At 44.5% G+C, this 16,640-nt stretch overlaps 1 protein-coding gene across 1 annotated transcript in view; it reads right to left on the bottom strand.

Moving 5' to 3' along the window:
• ABCA2 (ATP binding cassette subfamily A member 2) overlaps positions 1-16,640 on the bottom strand; it is a 693,258-nt gene that overhangs the window by 290,915 nt on the left and 385,703 nt on the right. The window contains exons 11-13 of the mRNA XM_078642051.1: positions 6,622-6,750; positions 4,992-5,159; positions 578-674 (exon numbers count right to left, since the gene is read on the bottom strand). Of these exons, the coding sequence (XP_078498177.1) occupies positions 578-674; positions 4,992-5,159; positions 6,622-6,750 (394 nt within the window). The remainder of the gene's footprint in view (positions 1-577; positions 675-4,991; positions 5,160-6,621; positions 6,751-16,640) is intronic.

Here is a 16,640-nt window from a genome sequence, read left to right as displayed (position 1 = left end):
ATAAGTGTAGAAGGAAGGCAGAGAGTTCTGAAGGAATAAAGAGGAGTGCAGACGCATGAAAGAGGAAGGGCAGATGTAAAACGGTGAACAAGGATGGGAGAAGTGAAGGACAAGGAGGTACATGTTAGTCAATTGGTACCATTAGGAACTTCGTAACAAAGGGAAATGTGAGACAAACGGAAAAACAAGGGAAGAAACAAGAGATGAGAAAAGAAATGGGTAGACCTCACGAAACACTAGATATGGTAAGGGGACTCGGGAAGAAGTGATGAAACAGGATAGGAACAAGCAAAGAGAAGGGAATACAGGAACAAGGGGGAGATGAAACAAGACTAAGAAAGAGAAGATGAAAGCTGGACCAGTTGGAGCCAGGAGGGCACGGGAAGAAAAGAAGGATGGCAGAATGATGGAGTGGGAAAGTCAAAAGGAGGATGAATGGAAGGTACAACCAAAAAAGATGAGAACCGTTGCAGGGAGGGGTCTCGGACAGGATGGTGGAAAGAAGAAAAAGTGCATGCAGTCAAGCAGGGAAAAGCCAGAGGAATCAGCATTGACAGAGAAAAAGATAGCGTCTTACTGGCAAACACTGTGACATTGTCATGATACGCCTGGTTGAGTGTGTAGTTCACAATGCTTTCTTCATTAGGAAACCCTTTGAAGATGTCCACGCTGACCTGAAGAGGAAAGGTCATAAACTGGTAGTACAAACACCTCCTACAACAGTATGTGGTTTGGGGTGCAAAGGGACATCAACACACCCTGGAGAAACAAGTGCCCCCTCCCCCCATGGCTAATCTGTCCATATGTGAATACAAGGCTGGAACAACTGAACTAAACTCACAATTTGTTCTATCAACCAATCCATTGATTTTTTTTTTTTTTTTTTACTTACACGAACTTTCGGACACTGAAAAAAATGCAGTTACTATAAAACAGGTTCAAAATGCAACATCAAAGTACAGAATTAGAATCACAGAAACGCAACGCAATCAATAACTCAATGCACATTAATAGGTTTAAGAACAACAAAAAAGACTTCACAACTTAAAACCTTAGGCAAGATAATGCTCAAGCATACAAGCATAAAACACGTGCTCAACTCTTTCGAAAACACAGGTGTTACAGCATGCTTGAGGGAGGGGGAGAGCTCACTGAAGTGAGCAGACTCTCTCTTCCCTCTGGAGCAGAGTTTAAAGACGCCAGCAGGTTCAGCAGCATTCATTTCAGAGACGCTTGGAGGTGAGAGCAGGATTCTAGCTGTTCCAGTCTAGCCTTTGCAGTGTTGAAGGTTTCACACTGCTCAGATCTTTTTCATAATTCTACGACAATACCACCTCCTAAACATGAAATGGCACAGGATCACGTATCCGGGGTGATAAAGCCAACACAGTAGGCGTCTTATTCCCAGTCCTTCACTTTAAAGCTCTGTAGAACTACTCTCTCTGCAGCGGACTCTGGGAGGAGTGACAGCCAGGCTGTCACCCAGACACCTACAGAAAGAGTGAGGAAAGAGAGAGGAAAGAGAGAGAAGAGAGAGAGAGAGAAAGAGAGAGAGAGAGACGAGAAAGAGAGAGAGCGCAAGCGCGAGCGAGCTATGGAGGGGAAGCAGCTCGTTTGTCTCTGAACCATTACAGCAGGAGTGACAGCCAGTCTGACACTCAATCACTTATGGAAAGAGTAATACCCAAACTGGGCCTCTCTCACTCATGGAAAGAGAACTGCTCTGTCTCTCACCCATATATGTAGGGTGACCAGGCGTCCCCGTTTTGCCAGGGCGGCCACTGTTTATAACCAGCCGTCCCAGCAAATTTCAAGAAATTTAGCTCATGTCCCTGTTTTTGGAGAGGGTCGACTGAAAACGGTGGGATGTGTTTATGTTTTACAAAGCAGGGATAGTTCACAGCTTTTTCAAGAAAGCAATTTAATTAACAGGCAAGCTTCTGGGATTAAAAATTGCATTTTATGTATGTTCTTACTGCCTGTTCTGTAATTCTCTGCTGAGGCGCGCTCTCATCGCTTGAAGTAAAATGGTAGTCCTTCTTCTATTTTTGAGAAATGTCCCGGTTTTTGGCTTTAAAATTCTGGTCTCTCTACATATATAGGCATAGTGAGGACCAAGCTGGGCCTTTGTCACCTATGAAGAGCGGGACGGTCTGTGTCTCTCACACATCTAAGGCTGCAGTGACTGCAAGTCTGCTCACGGGCACCTGTGGAATAAGAGCGTTGTCTGCAGCGTCTGCCATTCCGCGTTTCAGTCACTGATGGTAGAGTGATAGCTCCCCGTCCTTCCCTCATTCACCCGACAACCTCCCTCCAGCCCGGAGAGCCACAGAGTGCCAGAGCTGAACCCGGCTACACTGCATGACATCACCAGGACAATGGAAGATTCCATGACATCATTGGTCTATCAACACCAGGCAACAGCTCCCACATAAAGTCCAGACTCCCCACCTCTCACAGACCGCCATTTTCATGGACGACTCACTGGGCGGCTGTAGTGTGGGTTGTGCAGAGGCTGCAGGGCAGTAATTAATAACAAGCCTTGGCAAAGCCAAAAGGTTTCCCCTCTGCGAAATCTATTGGTTTTGTCAATGTTTTTTTGACATGTTACACAGCTGCCCCTAGCGGCTATGTAGCAGGTTTTAGACTTTTTTTTTAAAGCACTAGGAGGCGGTCAATGCTGTCCACGTAATCTTTTTTCTAAAATAAACTTTAATCCATGTTATACAGCAGCTGGCGCCGCCTTGCAACATGTTTTAGAACAATATTATTAATATAAGCAGTAGATTTGGGGTAGAGTTGGTACAGGCCAGTGTGCCTGTGAGGCTGCTAGGTCTACGACTGCACTCCCTCACTATCCTTGAGTGACCTGCAGAGGTATGTAGGGAATGTGCTGCGTGAGAGCGGAGGAGAGCAGTAGTGGCCTGGGACACCTTCAGCCCTGAACCGGTTTGAATCTGGACAAATCACTTAGGGGTCTGATGTACACAAGTGTTTTTTCGGTCGCAAATGGTTTGCGAACAAAAAAAGGCATTTTTCATTGTACAATGGCCCAATTTGCGATTTGGTATTAGGAAGGGGCGCGTTAAGGGCGTCCCTTCCTAATACCGAATTGCAGTGGTATGTGTGAATGTTTTGCAACATAAATGCAGCCGCAAAACATTTACATTTTACCACCTACTTCAAGTAGATGGTAACCCATTCGCAAACGGGAAGGGATCCCCTTCCCCTTTGTGAACGTTTATAGAAATATTTTTTGAGTGCAGACATTGATCCCACAGGCCACTGTCTACTCTTAAATGATAAGAAAACTTTAAATTTTTCCTTTTTGAAACACATCCCATTTTCCTTTAGGGAAAACTGGCTGCATTTTAAAAAAACAAAAACATTTATTTATTAAAAAGCAACCAAAGACATGGTGGCCTGCTGACCCCAGCAGGCCACTCTCCCTGTGATTTTTGTTGATTCTCAAAGGGTTTCAAACGGAAATCTACCGCATGAATATTAATGAGGTAGGTCTATTTGTGACTCACTGGGAATCACAAAAGTGTCAGACACATTTGTACATTGGTGTTTGCGATTACCAAATAGCGAATCGCAAAAATTTGCTATTTGGTAATGGCAAACGATTACCAACATACATCTGGCCCTTATTCTCTAAATGCCTAATCAAATATAAACAAAAAAGCCCACAAGGAAACTGTCCCTGTGTAATGGCAAGTGGTGCTCATGTAAAGCACAGCAATACTTTCGGCTTGAGTTTGCGCTACATAAAAGTGCCGAAAAAATTAATTTGATAAAAATTAAAGGTCTTGAATGGAGATACAAAGGACATGAGGGAGGAGGGTGGTGGACAGGAGGTAAGTGACTGAAGAAGGGTTCATTCAAAACAACAGCGGAGGGCGGGGTGGTGGGTTTGGAGGCCGGGAAGGAGAGAAGACGACCACAGATGCACCCTTATGGAGTGTCTGTGCGAAATGTAAGTGGTGCTCATGGAAAGCCCTCCAATAACCGAGGAAAGAGGAAGTGAAGCCTGATGACGAGACTCTGATGCTGCTGACCAGTGAGAAGTTTGTAAATGTGAGTGACTGCGAAGCCTACAAATAAGTTGGCTGTAAGCCCCTTTTAAGTTTTTTTATTATTTATTTTTTTAATGACATGAGATTTCGCTAGCACGGTGCAAGCGCTGTGCAGGTGAAACCGAAAAAGGAGTCTCTCTTTACTTTGATCATATGTCAATAGCCATTCACATCCTCAGAAAAAAACAATTACTTCAGATCAATGACTGCTGGGAGGTCAAAAGGACAGATGGCCTTAATGAGAATGCGGCATGTAGGACATGATTAAGAGTTTAGCATATTAACAGGTTTCCCTCGGGGCAGCAGCGCTTTCTCAGTCAAAGTGGCTCAATCGATCATCGGATGAACCAATTGGTGCAGAACATCAATGATGGCAGAAGTTCCATCAGCAAATGCGCAAGTAATCAGCGTCCACATATATAATCTCTTGAACGTGAATGAGTGCGCATCCCGGCATGCTAAGGACACAATACTTACCTAACCGGGATAGTCCATAAGCCACTTTATGGTGGTCCATTGTGGTGGTAACTCTTCCTGCTACAGGTAGTGGTGGTGGGGGGGGAAAATCAACCACTCAAGGTCACCTTTTCGATCAAGGTTATAGCTAGACCCTGGTGACATGTATGGCGGAGAAGGTGGAGATTCCAGCAGTGGGATGTCTGTCAAAATATGTGGTGGTCGCATTGGCAGGGTAGAACCTAAATCTACCATTCCTTCCAAATGTGCACCCTCATAAATCGGTTCATAAAGCTTGCAGAATATTGGCTTTCATGGCGAGCTGTGTATGGACTCAACGAATGGGCCTGAGAATGTGTCGGCAATCCAAACCTGCCTTAGGCTCTCCACCACCCAAGTCCCTCGGGCCTGGCACAGAAGAGAGTCTCCTGACCAGCCTTGACCACAGATGCTCACCTTGGACATGAACTGGATCCATCCGCAGGCGGCGTTGTCAATGGTGTCCAGCTGCTGCAGCAGGGTGCTGGCGTTGGGCATGGAGAAGTTACTGTTCATGATGGTGCGAAGGATGTCACTGTCCGAGTCATTGAAGACCTCCGGATGCTTCTGCAAATCTTCGACAAACTACACAAACCCACCCCAAAAAATAAAATTACAAGCGAGTAGCAGCCAAATGGAGCCCAGTTTCTGAATTAGATTCAACTAATAACAAAGGTCACTACAGAATTACACATCTGTCTGGACATGTCTACTTCACATTCTTAGCATAGCATGCAATCTATGTACAACACACTCGGTTCAGTAAGGTTTTCTGGGCACTCAGTACAATACATACAGATAAAGAGGAGATAAGGATTAATGTAGGTAAAGCTTGGATGAATTAGAAAAAGCATAGCCACAGTGAAGGTATGTCAAAAGGGTGGACTTTATTTTGAAATAGGCAAACACTATTGCTATTTTAAATGCCAATGGGCATTGTAAGATAAGATCATGGTCTACCATGGACATCCTAAGACCATGCTATTAGCCTGAATGCTGTATCTGATATTTAAATTGAGAACGTGCGCATTGAAATAGCTGTTGGAAAATGTAACTAAATAGAGAGAGTGTGAAAAGTGAGATGTATAGTTTGAAAAGAATACAGAGCAAGCAAAGGAACCAAGATGACTCCACAGTAAAGTTCAAAATAACTGGGTCATGCACTCATTTACTAAGACCAGAGCCTTTGAAATTATGAGCCAATGGATGGCTACATTATGCGGCAGCGTGGACTAAATTATTTGGGAGGAAAGGGCAAATTTGTGCAGCACATTCTGTGAAAACACTATTTTGTAATTTTGTTATTTAGACGCACATTAATACTGTCTGAGCAAATGTTTCCCCTCATTTGTAAAAGTTTAACACCTGAATACAGAATCAGCAACTGTAAGGTGACTAATCAACCTGTAAAAATCCCTGCCACTCCGGGGCACAAGATGGGACATTTATTTAAAGCTGTATATTAAGAAGCAGATGGTGAATACAAATGGAAAGTGTGATAAAAATGCTGAGGCTACAGAATCACATAATCCAAGCAGCCCAGACTGTGGTACCATTGTTAAAATCTTAGATGGAGTCCTTATTTCCACATTATTGCTTGGCTGTAAGCGGCTGTCTGGATCATTGATCGATAAGTTGTGCGGTTCTTCTCGCTTAGTAATTACAGAACAGAATGCCGCATACACACATTTCACCCAGAAAAAATTGTAAATTTGATGGTGGTGAAACACCTGGAATGTGGGAAAACATGCTGAAATCAGTGTGGAAACATACTTTTTTATGTAAATTCCCTATGTCAGCACCCATAACTACTCATGGATCTTCATCTGAGGTTGATCTTGAAGTTAGGCTAGTGACTCAGTATCTAAGGGAGGATCTTCACCTGCTTTGACAGCTTGGGTGACCTTCATCTAAGACCACAACAGGAGGATGAAGCGGAGGAGACTGGAAATGAGTTGTGTGAAAATGGTTCTCTCAACCTTTTGCAACACCTTAAGCAGAAAGTCCTAAGCTCCCATCTCCCATGCCCCTCGGCGCACCAAAGTACCTCCTGCAGCCGCTGAATGCGCCTCTGAAGCTTGCCTTCCTCCAACGAGGTCCGGATCTCAGACGAGATGTTCAGCCACACCTGTGCATAGTGGGTCACATTCCCCACCAGCGCAAAGGTTTCATTGGCCTGAGAAAGGACAGAAAAAGGGAACGTGGTTACCTGAAACTATACCTGAATAAGGGGGGAGAGAAAGGGTATAGGAGACATTACATTTCTGAGGGGACATTGACTGCCTTGATAAGAGCCAACCAGGGGTCTGACAAGGCTCTAAAAGCCAAAAGCAAAAGATGCAAAACAGGCAACACATGTCATGAAACAATATGATAAAGGTTTTAAAATGGAAAACATGTAAACATTTCATAGTTTCTCCAATAAGCACATACAAATTTTATAACGTGATTGAGTGCCCTTTATTAGAAATATTTTTTAAACCTGAAACATTTAAGAATACCAGATGTACTGACGACGATGTTACTCAAAATGTGTCAGTCATGTTTTCTAATGATTTAGTCTATCTTGTTAGTAAATGTGAAGCAAGATTATTTTACATTAACCATATATGTGAGCTTTTTGTAGAGCACAGATCTTCAGTACAAGATCTGTGCTCTTATTAGCAATTAGTAATTCATCCTTAGTAATTCGTACTTTGATGTGCTGTTAAACCAGATGGTTAAGGAAAATGATGCATAGTAAAGCAAAGCCATAGGCTGTGGCTCACACAATTTGGTCAAGTAGGCAAGCCGGGATTTCAGTTCAAGACCCTATATTAAGCAGCTCAGAGATGGTAGGGTTATATGCTATATCCATCTCTCTTCCATTTAATTCCGAAGGTCAATGATTTGTGTTCAGTTATTCAATTGATGTTAATATCTGTAGTTCAATAAATAGACTTACCACACCTTAAATCAAAATGACAATAAATACACAAACATAGAAGGGCATGGCCATGAAATAAAAAAAAAATACTTTTTTATTCTGAACGTTTCTTCAGACTCTGAGGATCAAACACAATGGCAGAACATGCCCGACTAAAATTATGTGGCCCTTTGCAAGCGTCTCCTTGAAGAAGTCTACCCTCTGGAGCAAACTGTGGGGCTCCAATATCTTTGGTTTTCACCAATTATTTGATTGCAGTCACTGAGGTGTTCAACCCTTCCTAACACCGTTCTTTTTCACAATTCTGCCGAGGCAGCAGTAACACTAACATAAAATAGCATTTCTGACCTCCCTTACTCGGCTAGCTCGCCTGGCTAGACAAACAGAGATTTTATAAGGAGGTTCAATGCTTCAGTGACCGCAATTAATTAATTAATAAAACAAAGAGGCCGTACAGCCCCACAGACTTTGTTCCTCGGGCTTACAGGGCTTCAGGGAGAGAGAGAGAAGTTCTGTTTGCCCATAGGTGCTGGAAGTAGAGGTAGGAGTGGCGGGGGATAATGCAGCACCCCCAAACATAACTATGCTGGAGTTAAAAAGATCTATGAGCAATAAAGAGGCCTCAAAATCTTGTGTTTATCTGGTCACATTTGCTGTGAATTCAAGGACAGAGGTCAAATGTCAGGCTATGTCTTCTGACAAATTGTTCTTTTATTTGGTAGCTGGTGTTTACTCATATCTCTGACTGCAAAGTAAGAGCATTTTGTAAAAGTGACCTAGGTGGCAATCTTGCTTTGGTACAAGAAGTTTAAGGAAAGTCTGTAGCCAACCAGTATTTTTGAAACACACAACAACAAATACAGGTAAATTAAGTATATACATATTTCAAAATATATCCACAATTAGGAAAGAACAGCTGAAGTAATTTTTTTTGTAATTCTGAAGTTTGATGGAAACAAAGATTTTAATAGGATCAGAACAAAATCAACACACTTAATTTGGTAATCCGTAAATTATAAATATTTGCTGAAACAGGCTTTCCACACATTATCGTTTGTGTGCTATAGAGTTTTACGAATAAAACTGCAGGTCTATGCATATCTGGGGACCATTTCAACGGGAAACCTAAATGTCTGTAAATGACAGTGCAGTACCCTACTAGTGCCCCAAAATGCACCACAGCTATAAAACTACACCGCTACCACTCTCCTGCTGACTGGGCGCAGCACGTTTGCTACACTGGTTTTTTTGTACGACCCTTGAATTTTCCACAACCCTTCTACCTAAGATGATATAGCATTGATGGTAGCACCACCGGACTGGCAGTACCGTGCCCTGTGCGATTACCCAGGAGGATGGAAGGGTGGGGGCCGGTTATGTTACTTTGGCCAATTTTGTTACTAGGGCTGATTTTGCAGGAGTTTTGTAAGATGGGCGCCCCAATAATAAAATCAGCAGCCCACCGCCCACTCAGTCGCTTTCCAATCTCCCAGCGTATGACATGTCAGAACTGTATTAAGCAGGAGGATACAAAGCCTGAGCCAAAGGGACTTCATTTAGCCCCGTTGTTCATCTTTTATTTCCATGACGTCAGTCGCCATGAAAATAAAAGGTAGACAACTGCACTATTTGTTTTTTGTTTCCATTTCAGGCCCACAGGGAATTGCTTTGGCACTCTTTTATACTTTATAATTTAATTCTAAAAACAAATGTGTGAAGGGGCCTCTGTTCATGTGGGCAATGTGCAGCCCCTACTCAGATCACGTTACGTTAGAAATGCAAGTAATTTCATAAGGTGTTACAGAAACCTGCTTGGGACTCGTTCAGCAGCTTGTTTCTGTGAATTTTGTGAGAAGTGCAGCTTCTTGTTTTGGGACGAATTTAACAGCACATCTTTATTCTTCTTGTTTTTCTTCATGTGCACAGGCCTGCTTGGCAACACCCCCGATAGCTCATTTGTAGGTTGAGCCTAGGCAACGCTTGCGCGGTCTCTTGAGAAATGCTGTATGTACTTTGTGGGCTTACAGCTCGTCCATCGCTTTTTATTTGTGACTTTGAATGTCCTTCAAAAAGGCTTGCTTGCTGGTGGTTAATCTTTCCTCTTTGTCCCTTCTGGTCATTTGTTTCCTCCCACAGAGCAGCACCTAACTACTGGTATCTTTACACTTTGGTGCTTATCTGTTCGTGGTTGCCCACTATTTGTTTATTTCTTTCCTGCTCGTCTTTGTCAAAGCTTACCTGTTTTTGTGTTCCTCGTGCTTTTTTTGAAAGGCAGAGTATGTATCTTTCGTTTTGCTTGTCAAGGCGAGGTTTTGTGGCACCCTGAAGGCATCGAGAATCTCCTTTTTTTATATATTCTTTTATCATTGTAAAGTGAGCGTGTGTTTCTGAAGCGTCTTAGAAAGGCAGTGTGTTTATCTTTTATTTTGTTTGTCGAGGTTATGTGGCACCCTAAAGGCATCGTGCGTGTTGGCAAAGCGTAACCAAACTATTTGTCACTCTCAAGGGAGCGTGTGTGTGCTTTGGAAAACTATTTGCTTATTTGATTGAAAAGTGCAACTGCAATGCCTTTTACACAAATAAACAAATATGTTTCAAAAGCACACACACACTTTTTGTCCACTTAGCGTATGTAGGCTTTGGAAATCTGTTTTTTACTTTCTTTATAAGGGATAGGCATGAAGGATACAGCACTAAATGAGAGTTTGTGTTAACCAGCATTCTCCTTTGTATTCTTCTCTCTTTCCCCTCTGATGTATGTTGCTCTGAAGCACTGTGGGCTTCTGTGTACCTCTTGGCTGCACATAATCCCACCCCCTCCCCTGTCTTTTTATTGTTCCTTTCCCCGCAAAGCAGACCAGCGAGGTAACACTTATGCATCACAGTATGCATGTGTTCTCACACATCCAACGTTGGTATAAAGAGTGCATGGAGAGAAAATAGTGCTGTGTGTGGAGAACTATGTGCACAGACCAATGCCAGTTCACACATCAGAGTTGTGCACAGTAGCATAGAAGAGTGCAGATAAGCGGAGACTGTGAAGCATGCATGCATGCGTAAAATAATGTGTGCAGAGTAAAGGGGTGTAAATAGACAAATTGTGCGCACATGCGTGCACAGTTTACTCTGGCAGCCACTTGCGCAAGCAGTAAAAATGTACATTTAAGGAACTGGTGGCAAAGATGACAAGCCGAGATATGTGCACTACACAGAAGTCTGTGCACACTGCAGAGGAAGCTGCACGCTTTAGCCAATTTCATGGGCGAAAAGGGAGAGAATGTGTATGATTTGAACAACTTCAGAGAGCTCTGGGAATATATGAGGGATGAGGTGTGTGACCTTTATCCCTACTTACCCAAAGGTTTTTGACACGCTCAGATATATTATAAAGCTCCTTTCTTCCAGTTAACCTCTGTGCACTTACTGGAATGGCAGAGATACCGTTGCATGCAAGCATACATGTACGTGTTGAGGTAAAAACATTTGTTTAGTGACATTTTAAACTTGCATTGGAAGTGTCTGCTGTACTCCCAGGTCCGGGTGTGCACGTGTGCCTTAGTTGAATTTTACATAACATGGCAGGTTACGTACTTCCTTCCACTCTGCATGTTATTGTTCTATCATTGCATATATGGGTGATATGTAAGAGTTGCCTTGGTTGTATTTATTTCTCAGTAGATTGTCAATTCTGTTTTTACTATTTTTCATAGACGACATGTTTTTAGTTTTAGCTTCTATAAATCATTTTTTGATTTTATTTCAATCATTAAAAAAAAAAAAATTCTTGTGAACTCACATATACTTTTATTGCAGACAAGTTTTAAAGTAGCCATTTGCCTTGAAATTAACTACTGTTCCCAAAAGCTTAAAACAGCACCTCCATCCTCAAATCCAAGGTAGACCACTTGTGGGCTGGTCTGTGGCGGCACCCTGTTGCGTTGCTGTTGCAGCATTTGCATTAAGTGAAAACCACAGAACTCATGTCTGTGGTGTCTCTGCAGACTATTGGGAAACACACTGTCACTCTGAAAATTTGGCTTTAAGAGACACTTTTCAATAGGCCTTGAAAAGCTCTTCCGTTTGGGACATACTGACTTGGGTAATAGTTTTGGGCTATGCTGTTTCAGCACCAAGATTTTACAGCATAGCTAAAAACCATTGACAAAGTCAATAGGTTCCAAAGGCGGTACCTATTGGGTTTGCCAGTGCAGGTTTTTCTTGTTGTGGTTGGCAGTGACCTTGATCAAAATCAAGGGATTTGCTGCTCCCAGCTTCCTGTAGTAGGCAGCTACATTTTCTCGACTTCTGTGGTGTAAAGTATCCCACATACAGAAAATTGTGTGTGTGTGTGGGGGGGGGGTTCTTCTTGTTCTAGCTCTAGTGCTTATTTATGGAGAGCAGTAGAATGGGGGGTTACTGAGGCCCACCTGGTGAGAAGCTGAAAGTCGTTGCCAGGTGAGAGATCCCTATTTATAACTTTTGTATTTAGATACATTTATATATTTTCTGTAACATGATCTTGCGGCCAAGGAGCTATTCTCAGTGGGGCAGCGGACTAACACATCCATTTGAGAGGGAGCTCATGGGCTCGGATTTTTATTCCGTCATGTCCACTCAGCCTATCATTCTTGCAAAGTCGATAAAGTGAGTACCATTGATTGGTGCAACAGTAGTTATCTGTTGTTTCATCTCCAAGAGTCTGGGCGCCCACTTTGCAAATACAGATGTTGTGTTAGTTCAACACCATTAAAAAAGGGCTCTCTCTAATCAATTAATTGAGATGGGGCTACATTTTTTTTATTATTGGGCCTTTCGTAATCCCTGAATATGGAACTGGGCGTACAGCAACAGGGGGGCATTCATGGTGCTTAAGATCGCTGCAAGGCACTCGTGAGCCTTGCAGCTTTGAGTGAATCTTAATGGACCCACCTTGGGCCGGTGAATGGTCCTTTCCACTTTATTTTAGTGGTGAGTAGTAGGGCATAACCCGCTTGTTTATAGGCATCGTTGGACCCAGCCTCAGAACATAAACCCGCTAGGTTACTGGCAACATAACTTTTCTGCGCTGTCTCCGTTACGCTACTGTAGGAACAAAAAGGCGGAGTCGTCAGCCCGGACTGGACTGCTCTTATGCTCGTGGCACGAGGGCCTGTGATGTTTTCAAGAAACATCTGAGGAAGATGTGAGTGAAGCTACCTTTAATGGATGTCTGCTGCATTGACTTCAGGCAAGTCCCCAAAAAGGCAGTTTTCTTTAAGTTTTTGGACCATTCTCCTTTGCGTCCTTGTGGCGTCACTAGGGGGGTGCGGGGGGTGCGGACCGCACCGGGTGCCACCATTCACATGGGGTGACACCGTCAGAAGTGTGGCGTTCCTTATTGGAAATGTACACTTTTTAGAGTACCTGCGCTTCCTTTGTTTGTGATGTATGTTTTTTTTTGTTTAGCTAAAACACGTGCATTTCAAGATATTCCTGTGAAATGGTGTCTGGTCCGAGACTGCACGCATGCAGAAATGCAAACTGGAGCATGTTCAGTGCTCACGCACGAACCAATGTTTTTAGCACCTGTCTGATGAGCGTACTCCGTGCACCAAGAACCACGCAGGAACTAAACAATATACAATTTTTTCGGTGGCTCTGCATGAGAAGGAAGTTGAGACTAGTTTGTCTCCTCTTCTAGGAGCTATGACTGCCTGCTTTAGACGTCTATGTGTACAGATACATGCATTCTTTCAAGTGCAGCCAGAGCTGTGAAAACAAGGACAGCCCTCGCCCAGCTGCCAGGCGATCCCAGGCTACAGGCAGAGGCGGGCGGGGGCCAGCCAGCCAGGTGTGAAGATGGAGCCTAACAGCCCAAAACGATAGCTGAATTTGGGCCCCAGTGGTGATCGTGGCAGCCTCTATGCCAGCAGCGCTCTCGCGAGTGTGACACCCCCTGGAATGGTACCTCAGGCAGCACTGCCTGCCCGTCGGAGCTTGCATGAACTAACACATGTGGAGGGAAGGCTTTGATGACGAACCGTCGTTTATGCACTCAGGTGTATGAAACGTATAGAGGAAACGGTCCTCCCACGGAGCAGCGCCATCCAACTCTGGTGCATAAAAACACTCATGATCTGCATAGAGAATGCAACAAATGATAAATCATAGTACAGAATTAAGACAGAGGGCTGTTCCTCCTCGATCGCCTGGTCACAGCCAGCAAATACTCTCCCCTTCTTTAAAGATACTTTAATGTGTATACCCGTACTGCCAGAAAAGGATCTTAAACAAGGAGGTGCCTTCCTGGGGGTCTTACGCAGTACGAGTGACTCCACGCAGCACGACGCTTCGAGGCCTGCGTGACAGCAGTGCCGGTTAAGTAGGCTCTGCAGAGAGGACACGTTCAGAGTCGTGGGCTGTGCCAGGGCAAAGCAGCGGCCTCACTCTGGTCCTTCCACTGGGCACCGGGAATGGATGAGACTGTGGCCTCCCTCTGGCCTCCAGGGCCTCTCTCCCACGAGAGGCCCTGCAGCACACACTCCTTCCTACCTCTTGTGTCTCCAGGAACAAAAGTGGCGCCCTTGAGCAGCCGGGTCCGCCTGCTCTTTCATTTGCAGAGGGGCACCTCTGCCAGATCCTGCTCCCTGCAGTTTCTTTCCGGGTTCTCGTGGGCACCGGATGCCCAAGTCGTGAGGGGGTGACACCATGAGTTACCCGCACTGGGTGACACCAACCCTAGTGACGCCCTTCTGAGGTCACTGAAGGGGTCCTGTTGAATTGTGCTACTGTTTCCCATGTTCCACCCTCTGCGGATATAAAGGTGGGATGGAAAGCACTTGTATGATTTATTTGCTTGGAATTCTCATCCCTCTCATGAGGGCGTCTAATATAGATCAACTAAAGGATTGTGATGTGAGCGGCTATAAATAGCCTAACATTCTTTGTTTGTCTTGTGGAACATGAGGTTGTCTTGGTTTATGCTAAAAAACATACAAGACACTAGATGTCAATACCTTCTCCCTTTTAAGATAGGAGGAGAGGTAGCTTCCGCCCGGAAGCCACATTTGGAGCTCCCGGAGATGTAGCTGGATGGCACGTGCTCTTCTCTTTCGCAGCCAGGCAGCAGTGCTGAGCATTGAGTGTCCCCCAAGGAGGCTGGAAGGGTGGAGGCGGTTTTGTTGCTGGAGGACAATTTCGCAGCATTGTTGCAAAATTGGTATCTAGTAACAAAACCAGCAGGCCACCACTCACGGAGTCCCTTTCAAACTCAGTGATCTGCCTTTTATTTACACGAGCACTGGTGGTGAAAACAAAAGACGGACAGTGGTGCACGTAGTCACAGATGGTTATGCATGGCGGCAAAGAAAAGAATCACTGCACAGGCAGGCCTAGTCCAGACCTCAGGCAAGCAAGCCAGTGCCAGCCACGTCAATGTACGCAGAGCTGACAACCGAAAGTGTAGAAGTGCTACACCTAAGTGAACTTGGCATTGCCAAGTTGTCAGCTCGCATAAGAGTGACATTTGTATACACTGTGCTCCTATGTGTGACATTTCAAGTCTTATAACTCATGCTTGCAGCAGAGTGTTCATAATGGAGAAATGCAATCCATGTGCATCTCTACAATCTCAGTCATTTAAATTGAATCAATTATGCCCGGGCTCTCAGTCCGATGGCTGTGAGGTGGAATTGCTACAAAGCTACAATAATCGGGCAGCCAGAGTGCATCGTCCACAGTATCTGGGTAACAGACGGGTCACAATGGCCTGCCCTGAATGCTCCTTGGTGGCCATGTTTCCTGTGGTAAGGGTCCCCTTCCCGTGCACTTGATCCTGTTTGTGATGTATCTACTTATGAGAATGCCCCTGAAACTCCCCTATCCTTCACGCCCTCAATGCTAATGGTTATCATGGCTACCTCCTAGCTTTTGCATCTAACATCTTTAGTAGCAGTAATGCTTCTTTGCCTCCTGAATGATGCTCTGCATTATTAGGGGTTTGTGGTCATTTCACCACCACGTGATCGGCACAAATCTGAAACCAGATAACAAAATACTGTTTTTAAATGGGGTCTCCTACTTTACAAGCTCTAATACTTACTCAAAGTCGGCTTTTCTTAAAAATAAGTTTACACTAAAAAGAACCCTAATTTAAAAAGACTTGTCCGAATACAGTGCTTTTCACTCTTCATGAATAATCGAGGACAGGAGGGTTTATCGGGAGAGCTGTCAGTACAGGTTTGTGCAGTACCCAGCTTGCAGCTCAGTGCAGTACCAAATGTTTTAAGAATACGAAGCATTAACAAACTCGCTCTAACAGATTAAATAAGGCGGAGGTCAGTGGGTGTCCTGGTGCACTGTAAGGTCAGCATTTAATGTGCTTTAATGGTTAATGCCTTTAAATATATAATCAATACTGTGTTGTAGAATACACCATTAAAAAAAAACTTGGGGAGGAACCCTCCCAATTCCCCCCCAAGGGGTCTGGATAACTCGCTGCACTCCGTTTGGTGACTGGTCTGTCTTTTTTTGGGGGGGGGGTTCTCAGATGTAAGTTCATCATTTACTGCTCTAAAAGTGAATACATTTAAACACATAATGAAAAATGTGTTGTAGAATGCACCATATTTCGCTATGTATTCCATTACCCCCTCAAACTTTGCTTCAAGGGGTCAGGCTCGCTTGCTGCGCAGCCAATGGGGGCTGGTCTGACCAAATTTGCCACGGCTGCTGCGGGTTCCCAGTCCGCCCCTGGATGGCGGCACCCCTAGTCTGAAACTTGTTCCAGCTCCACTGTGTTTGGCACGGTTTAGTCTGCAGTTTACACTTTAAAAACGCGGGGAGCGCGACCGTGCACTGCGTCCGCCCCAATCCAAAATCTGGGGGTGGAGGGAGTGAGGGAAAATCCTCCATCTCCTACGGTGGCTTTGGCTACATCCATGGTGAGGGGGTCACAGCGTGTTCACGGTAATATATGCACTCCGGGCCAGCTATAGGGCAGTGCCACCGGTGCGGCCGATCTGGAGGGGGCACTGACCTCAGGTGGGGGCGCTGTGTTTAGCAATAGCATACGATTTAAAAGCAGCCGATGCAGAGTTCCTTGTGCATCCAGCTTTCAGGCAGCAATAAATGCAGATACCTCTTGTGATTAATGTACCTGC

The sequence above is a fragment of the Lissotriton helveticus genome, chromosome 5_1 (assembly GCF_964261635.1).
Source record: "Lissotriton helveticus chromosome 5_1, aLisHel1.1, whole genome shotgun sequence".
Classification (NCBI taxonomy): Eukaryota; Metazoa; Chordata; class Amphibia; order Caudata; family Salamandridae; genus Lissotriton; species Lissotriton helveticus.
The sequence above is the reverse complement of the archived record's forward strand: the minus strand, read 5'-3'. Positions and strand labels throughout refer to the sequence as shown.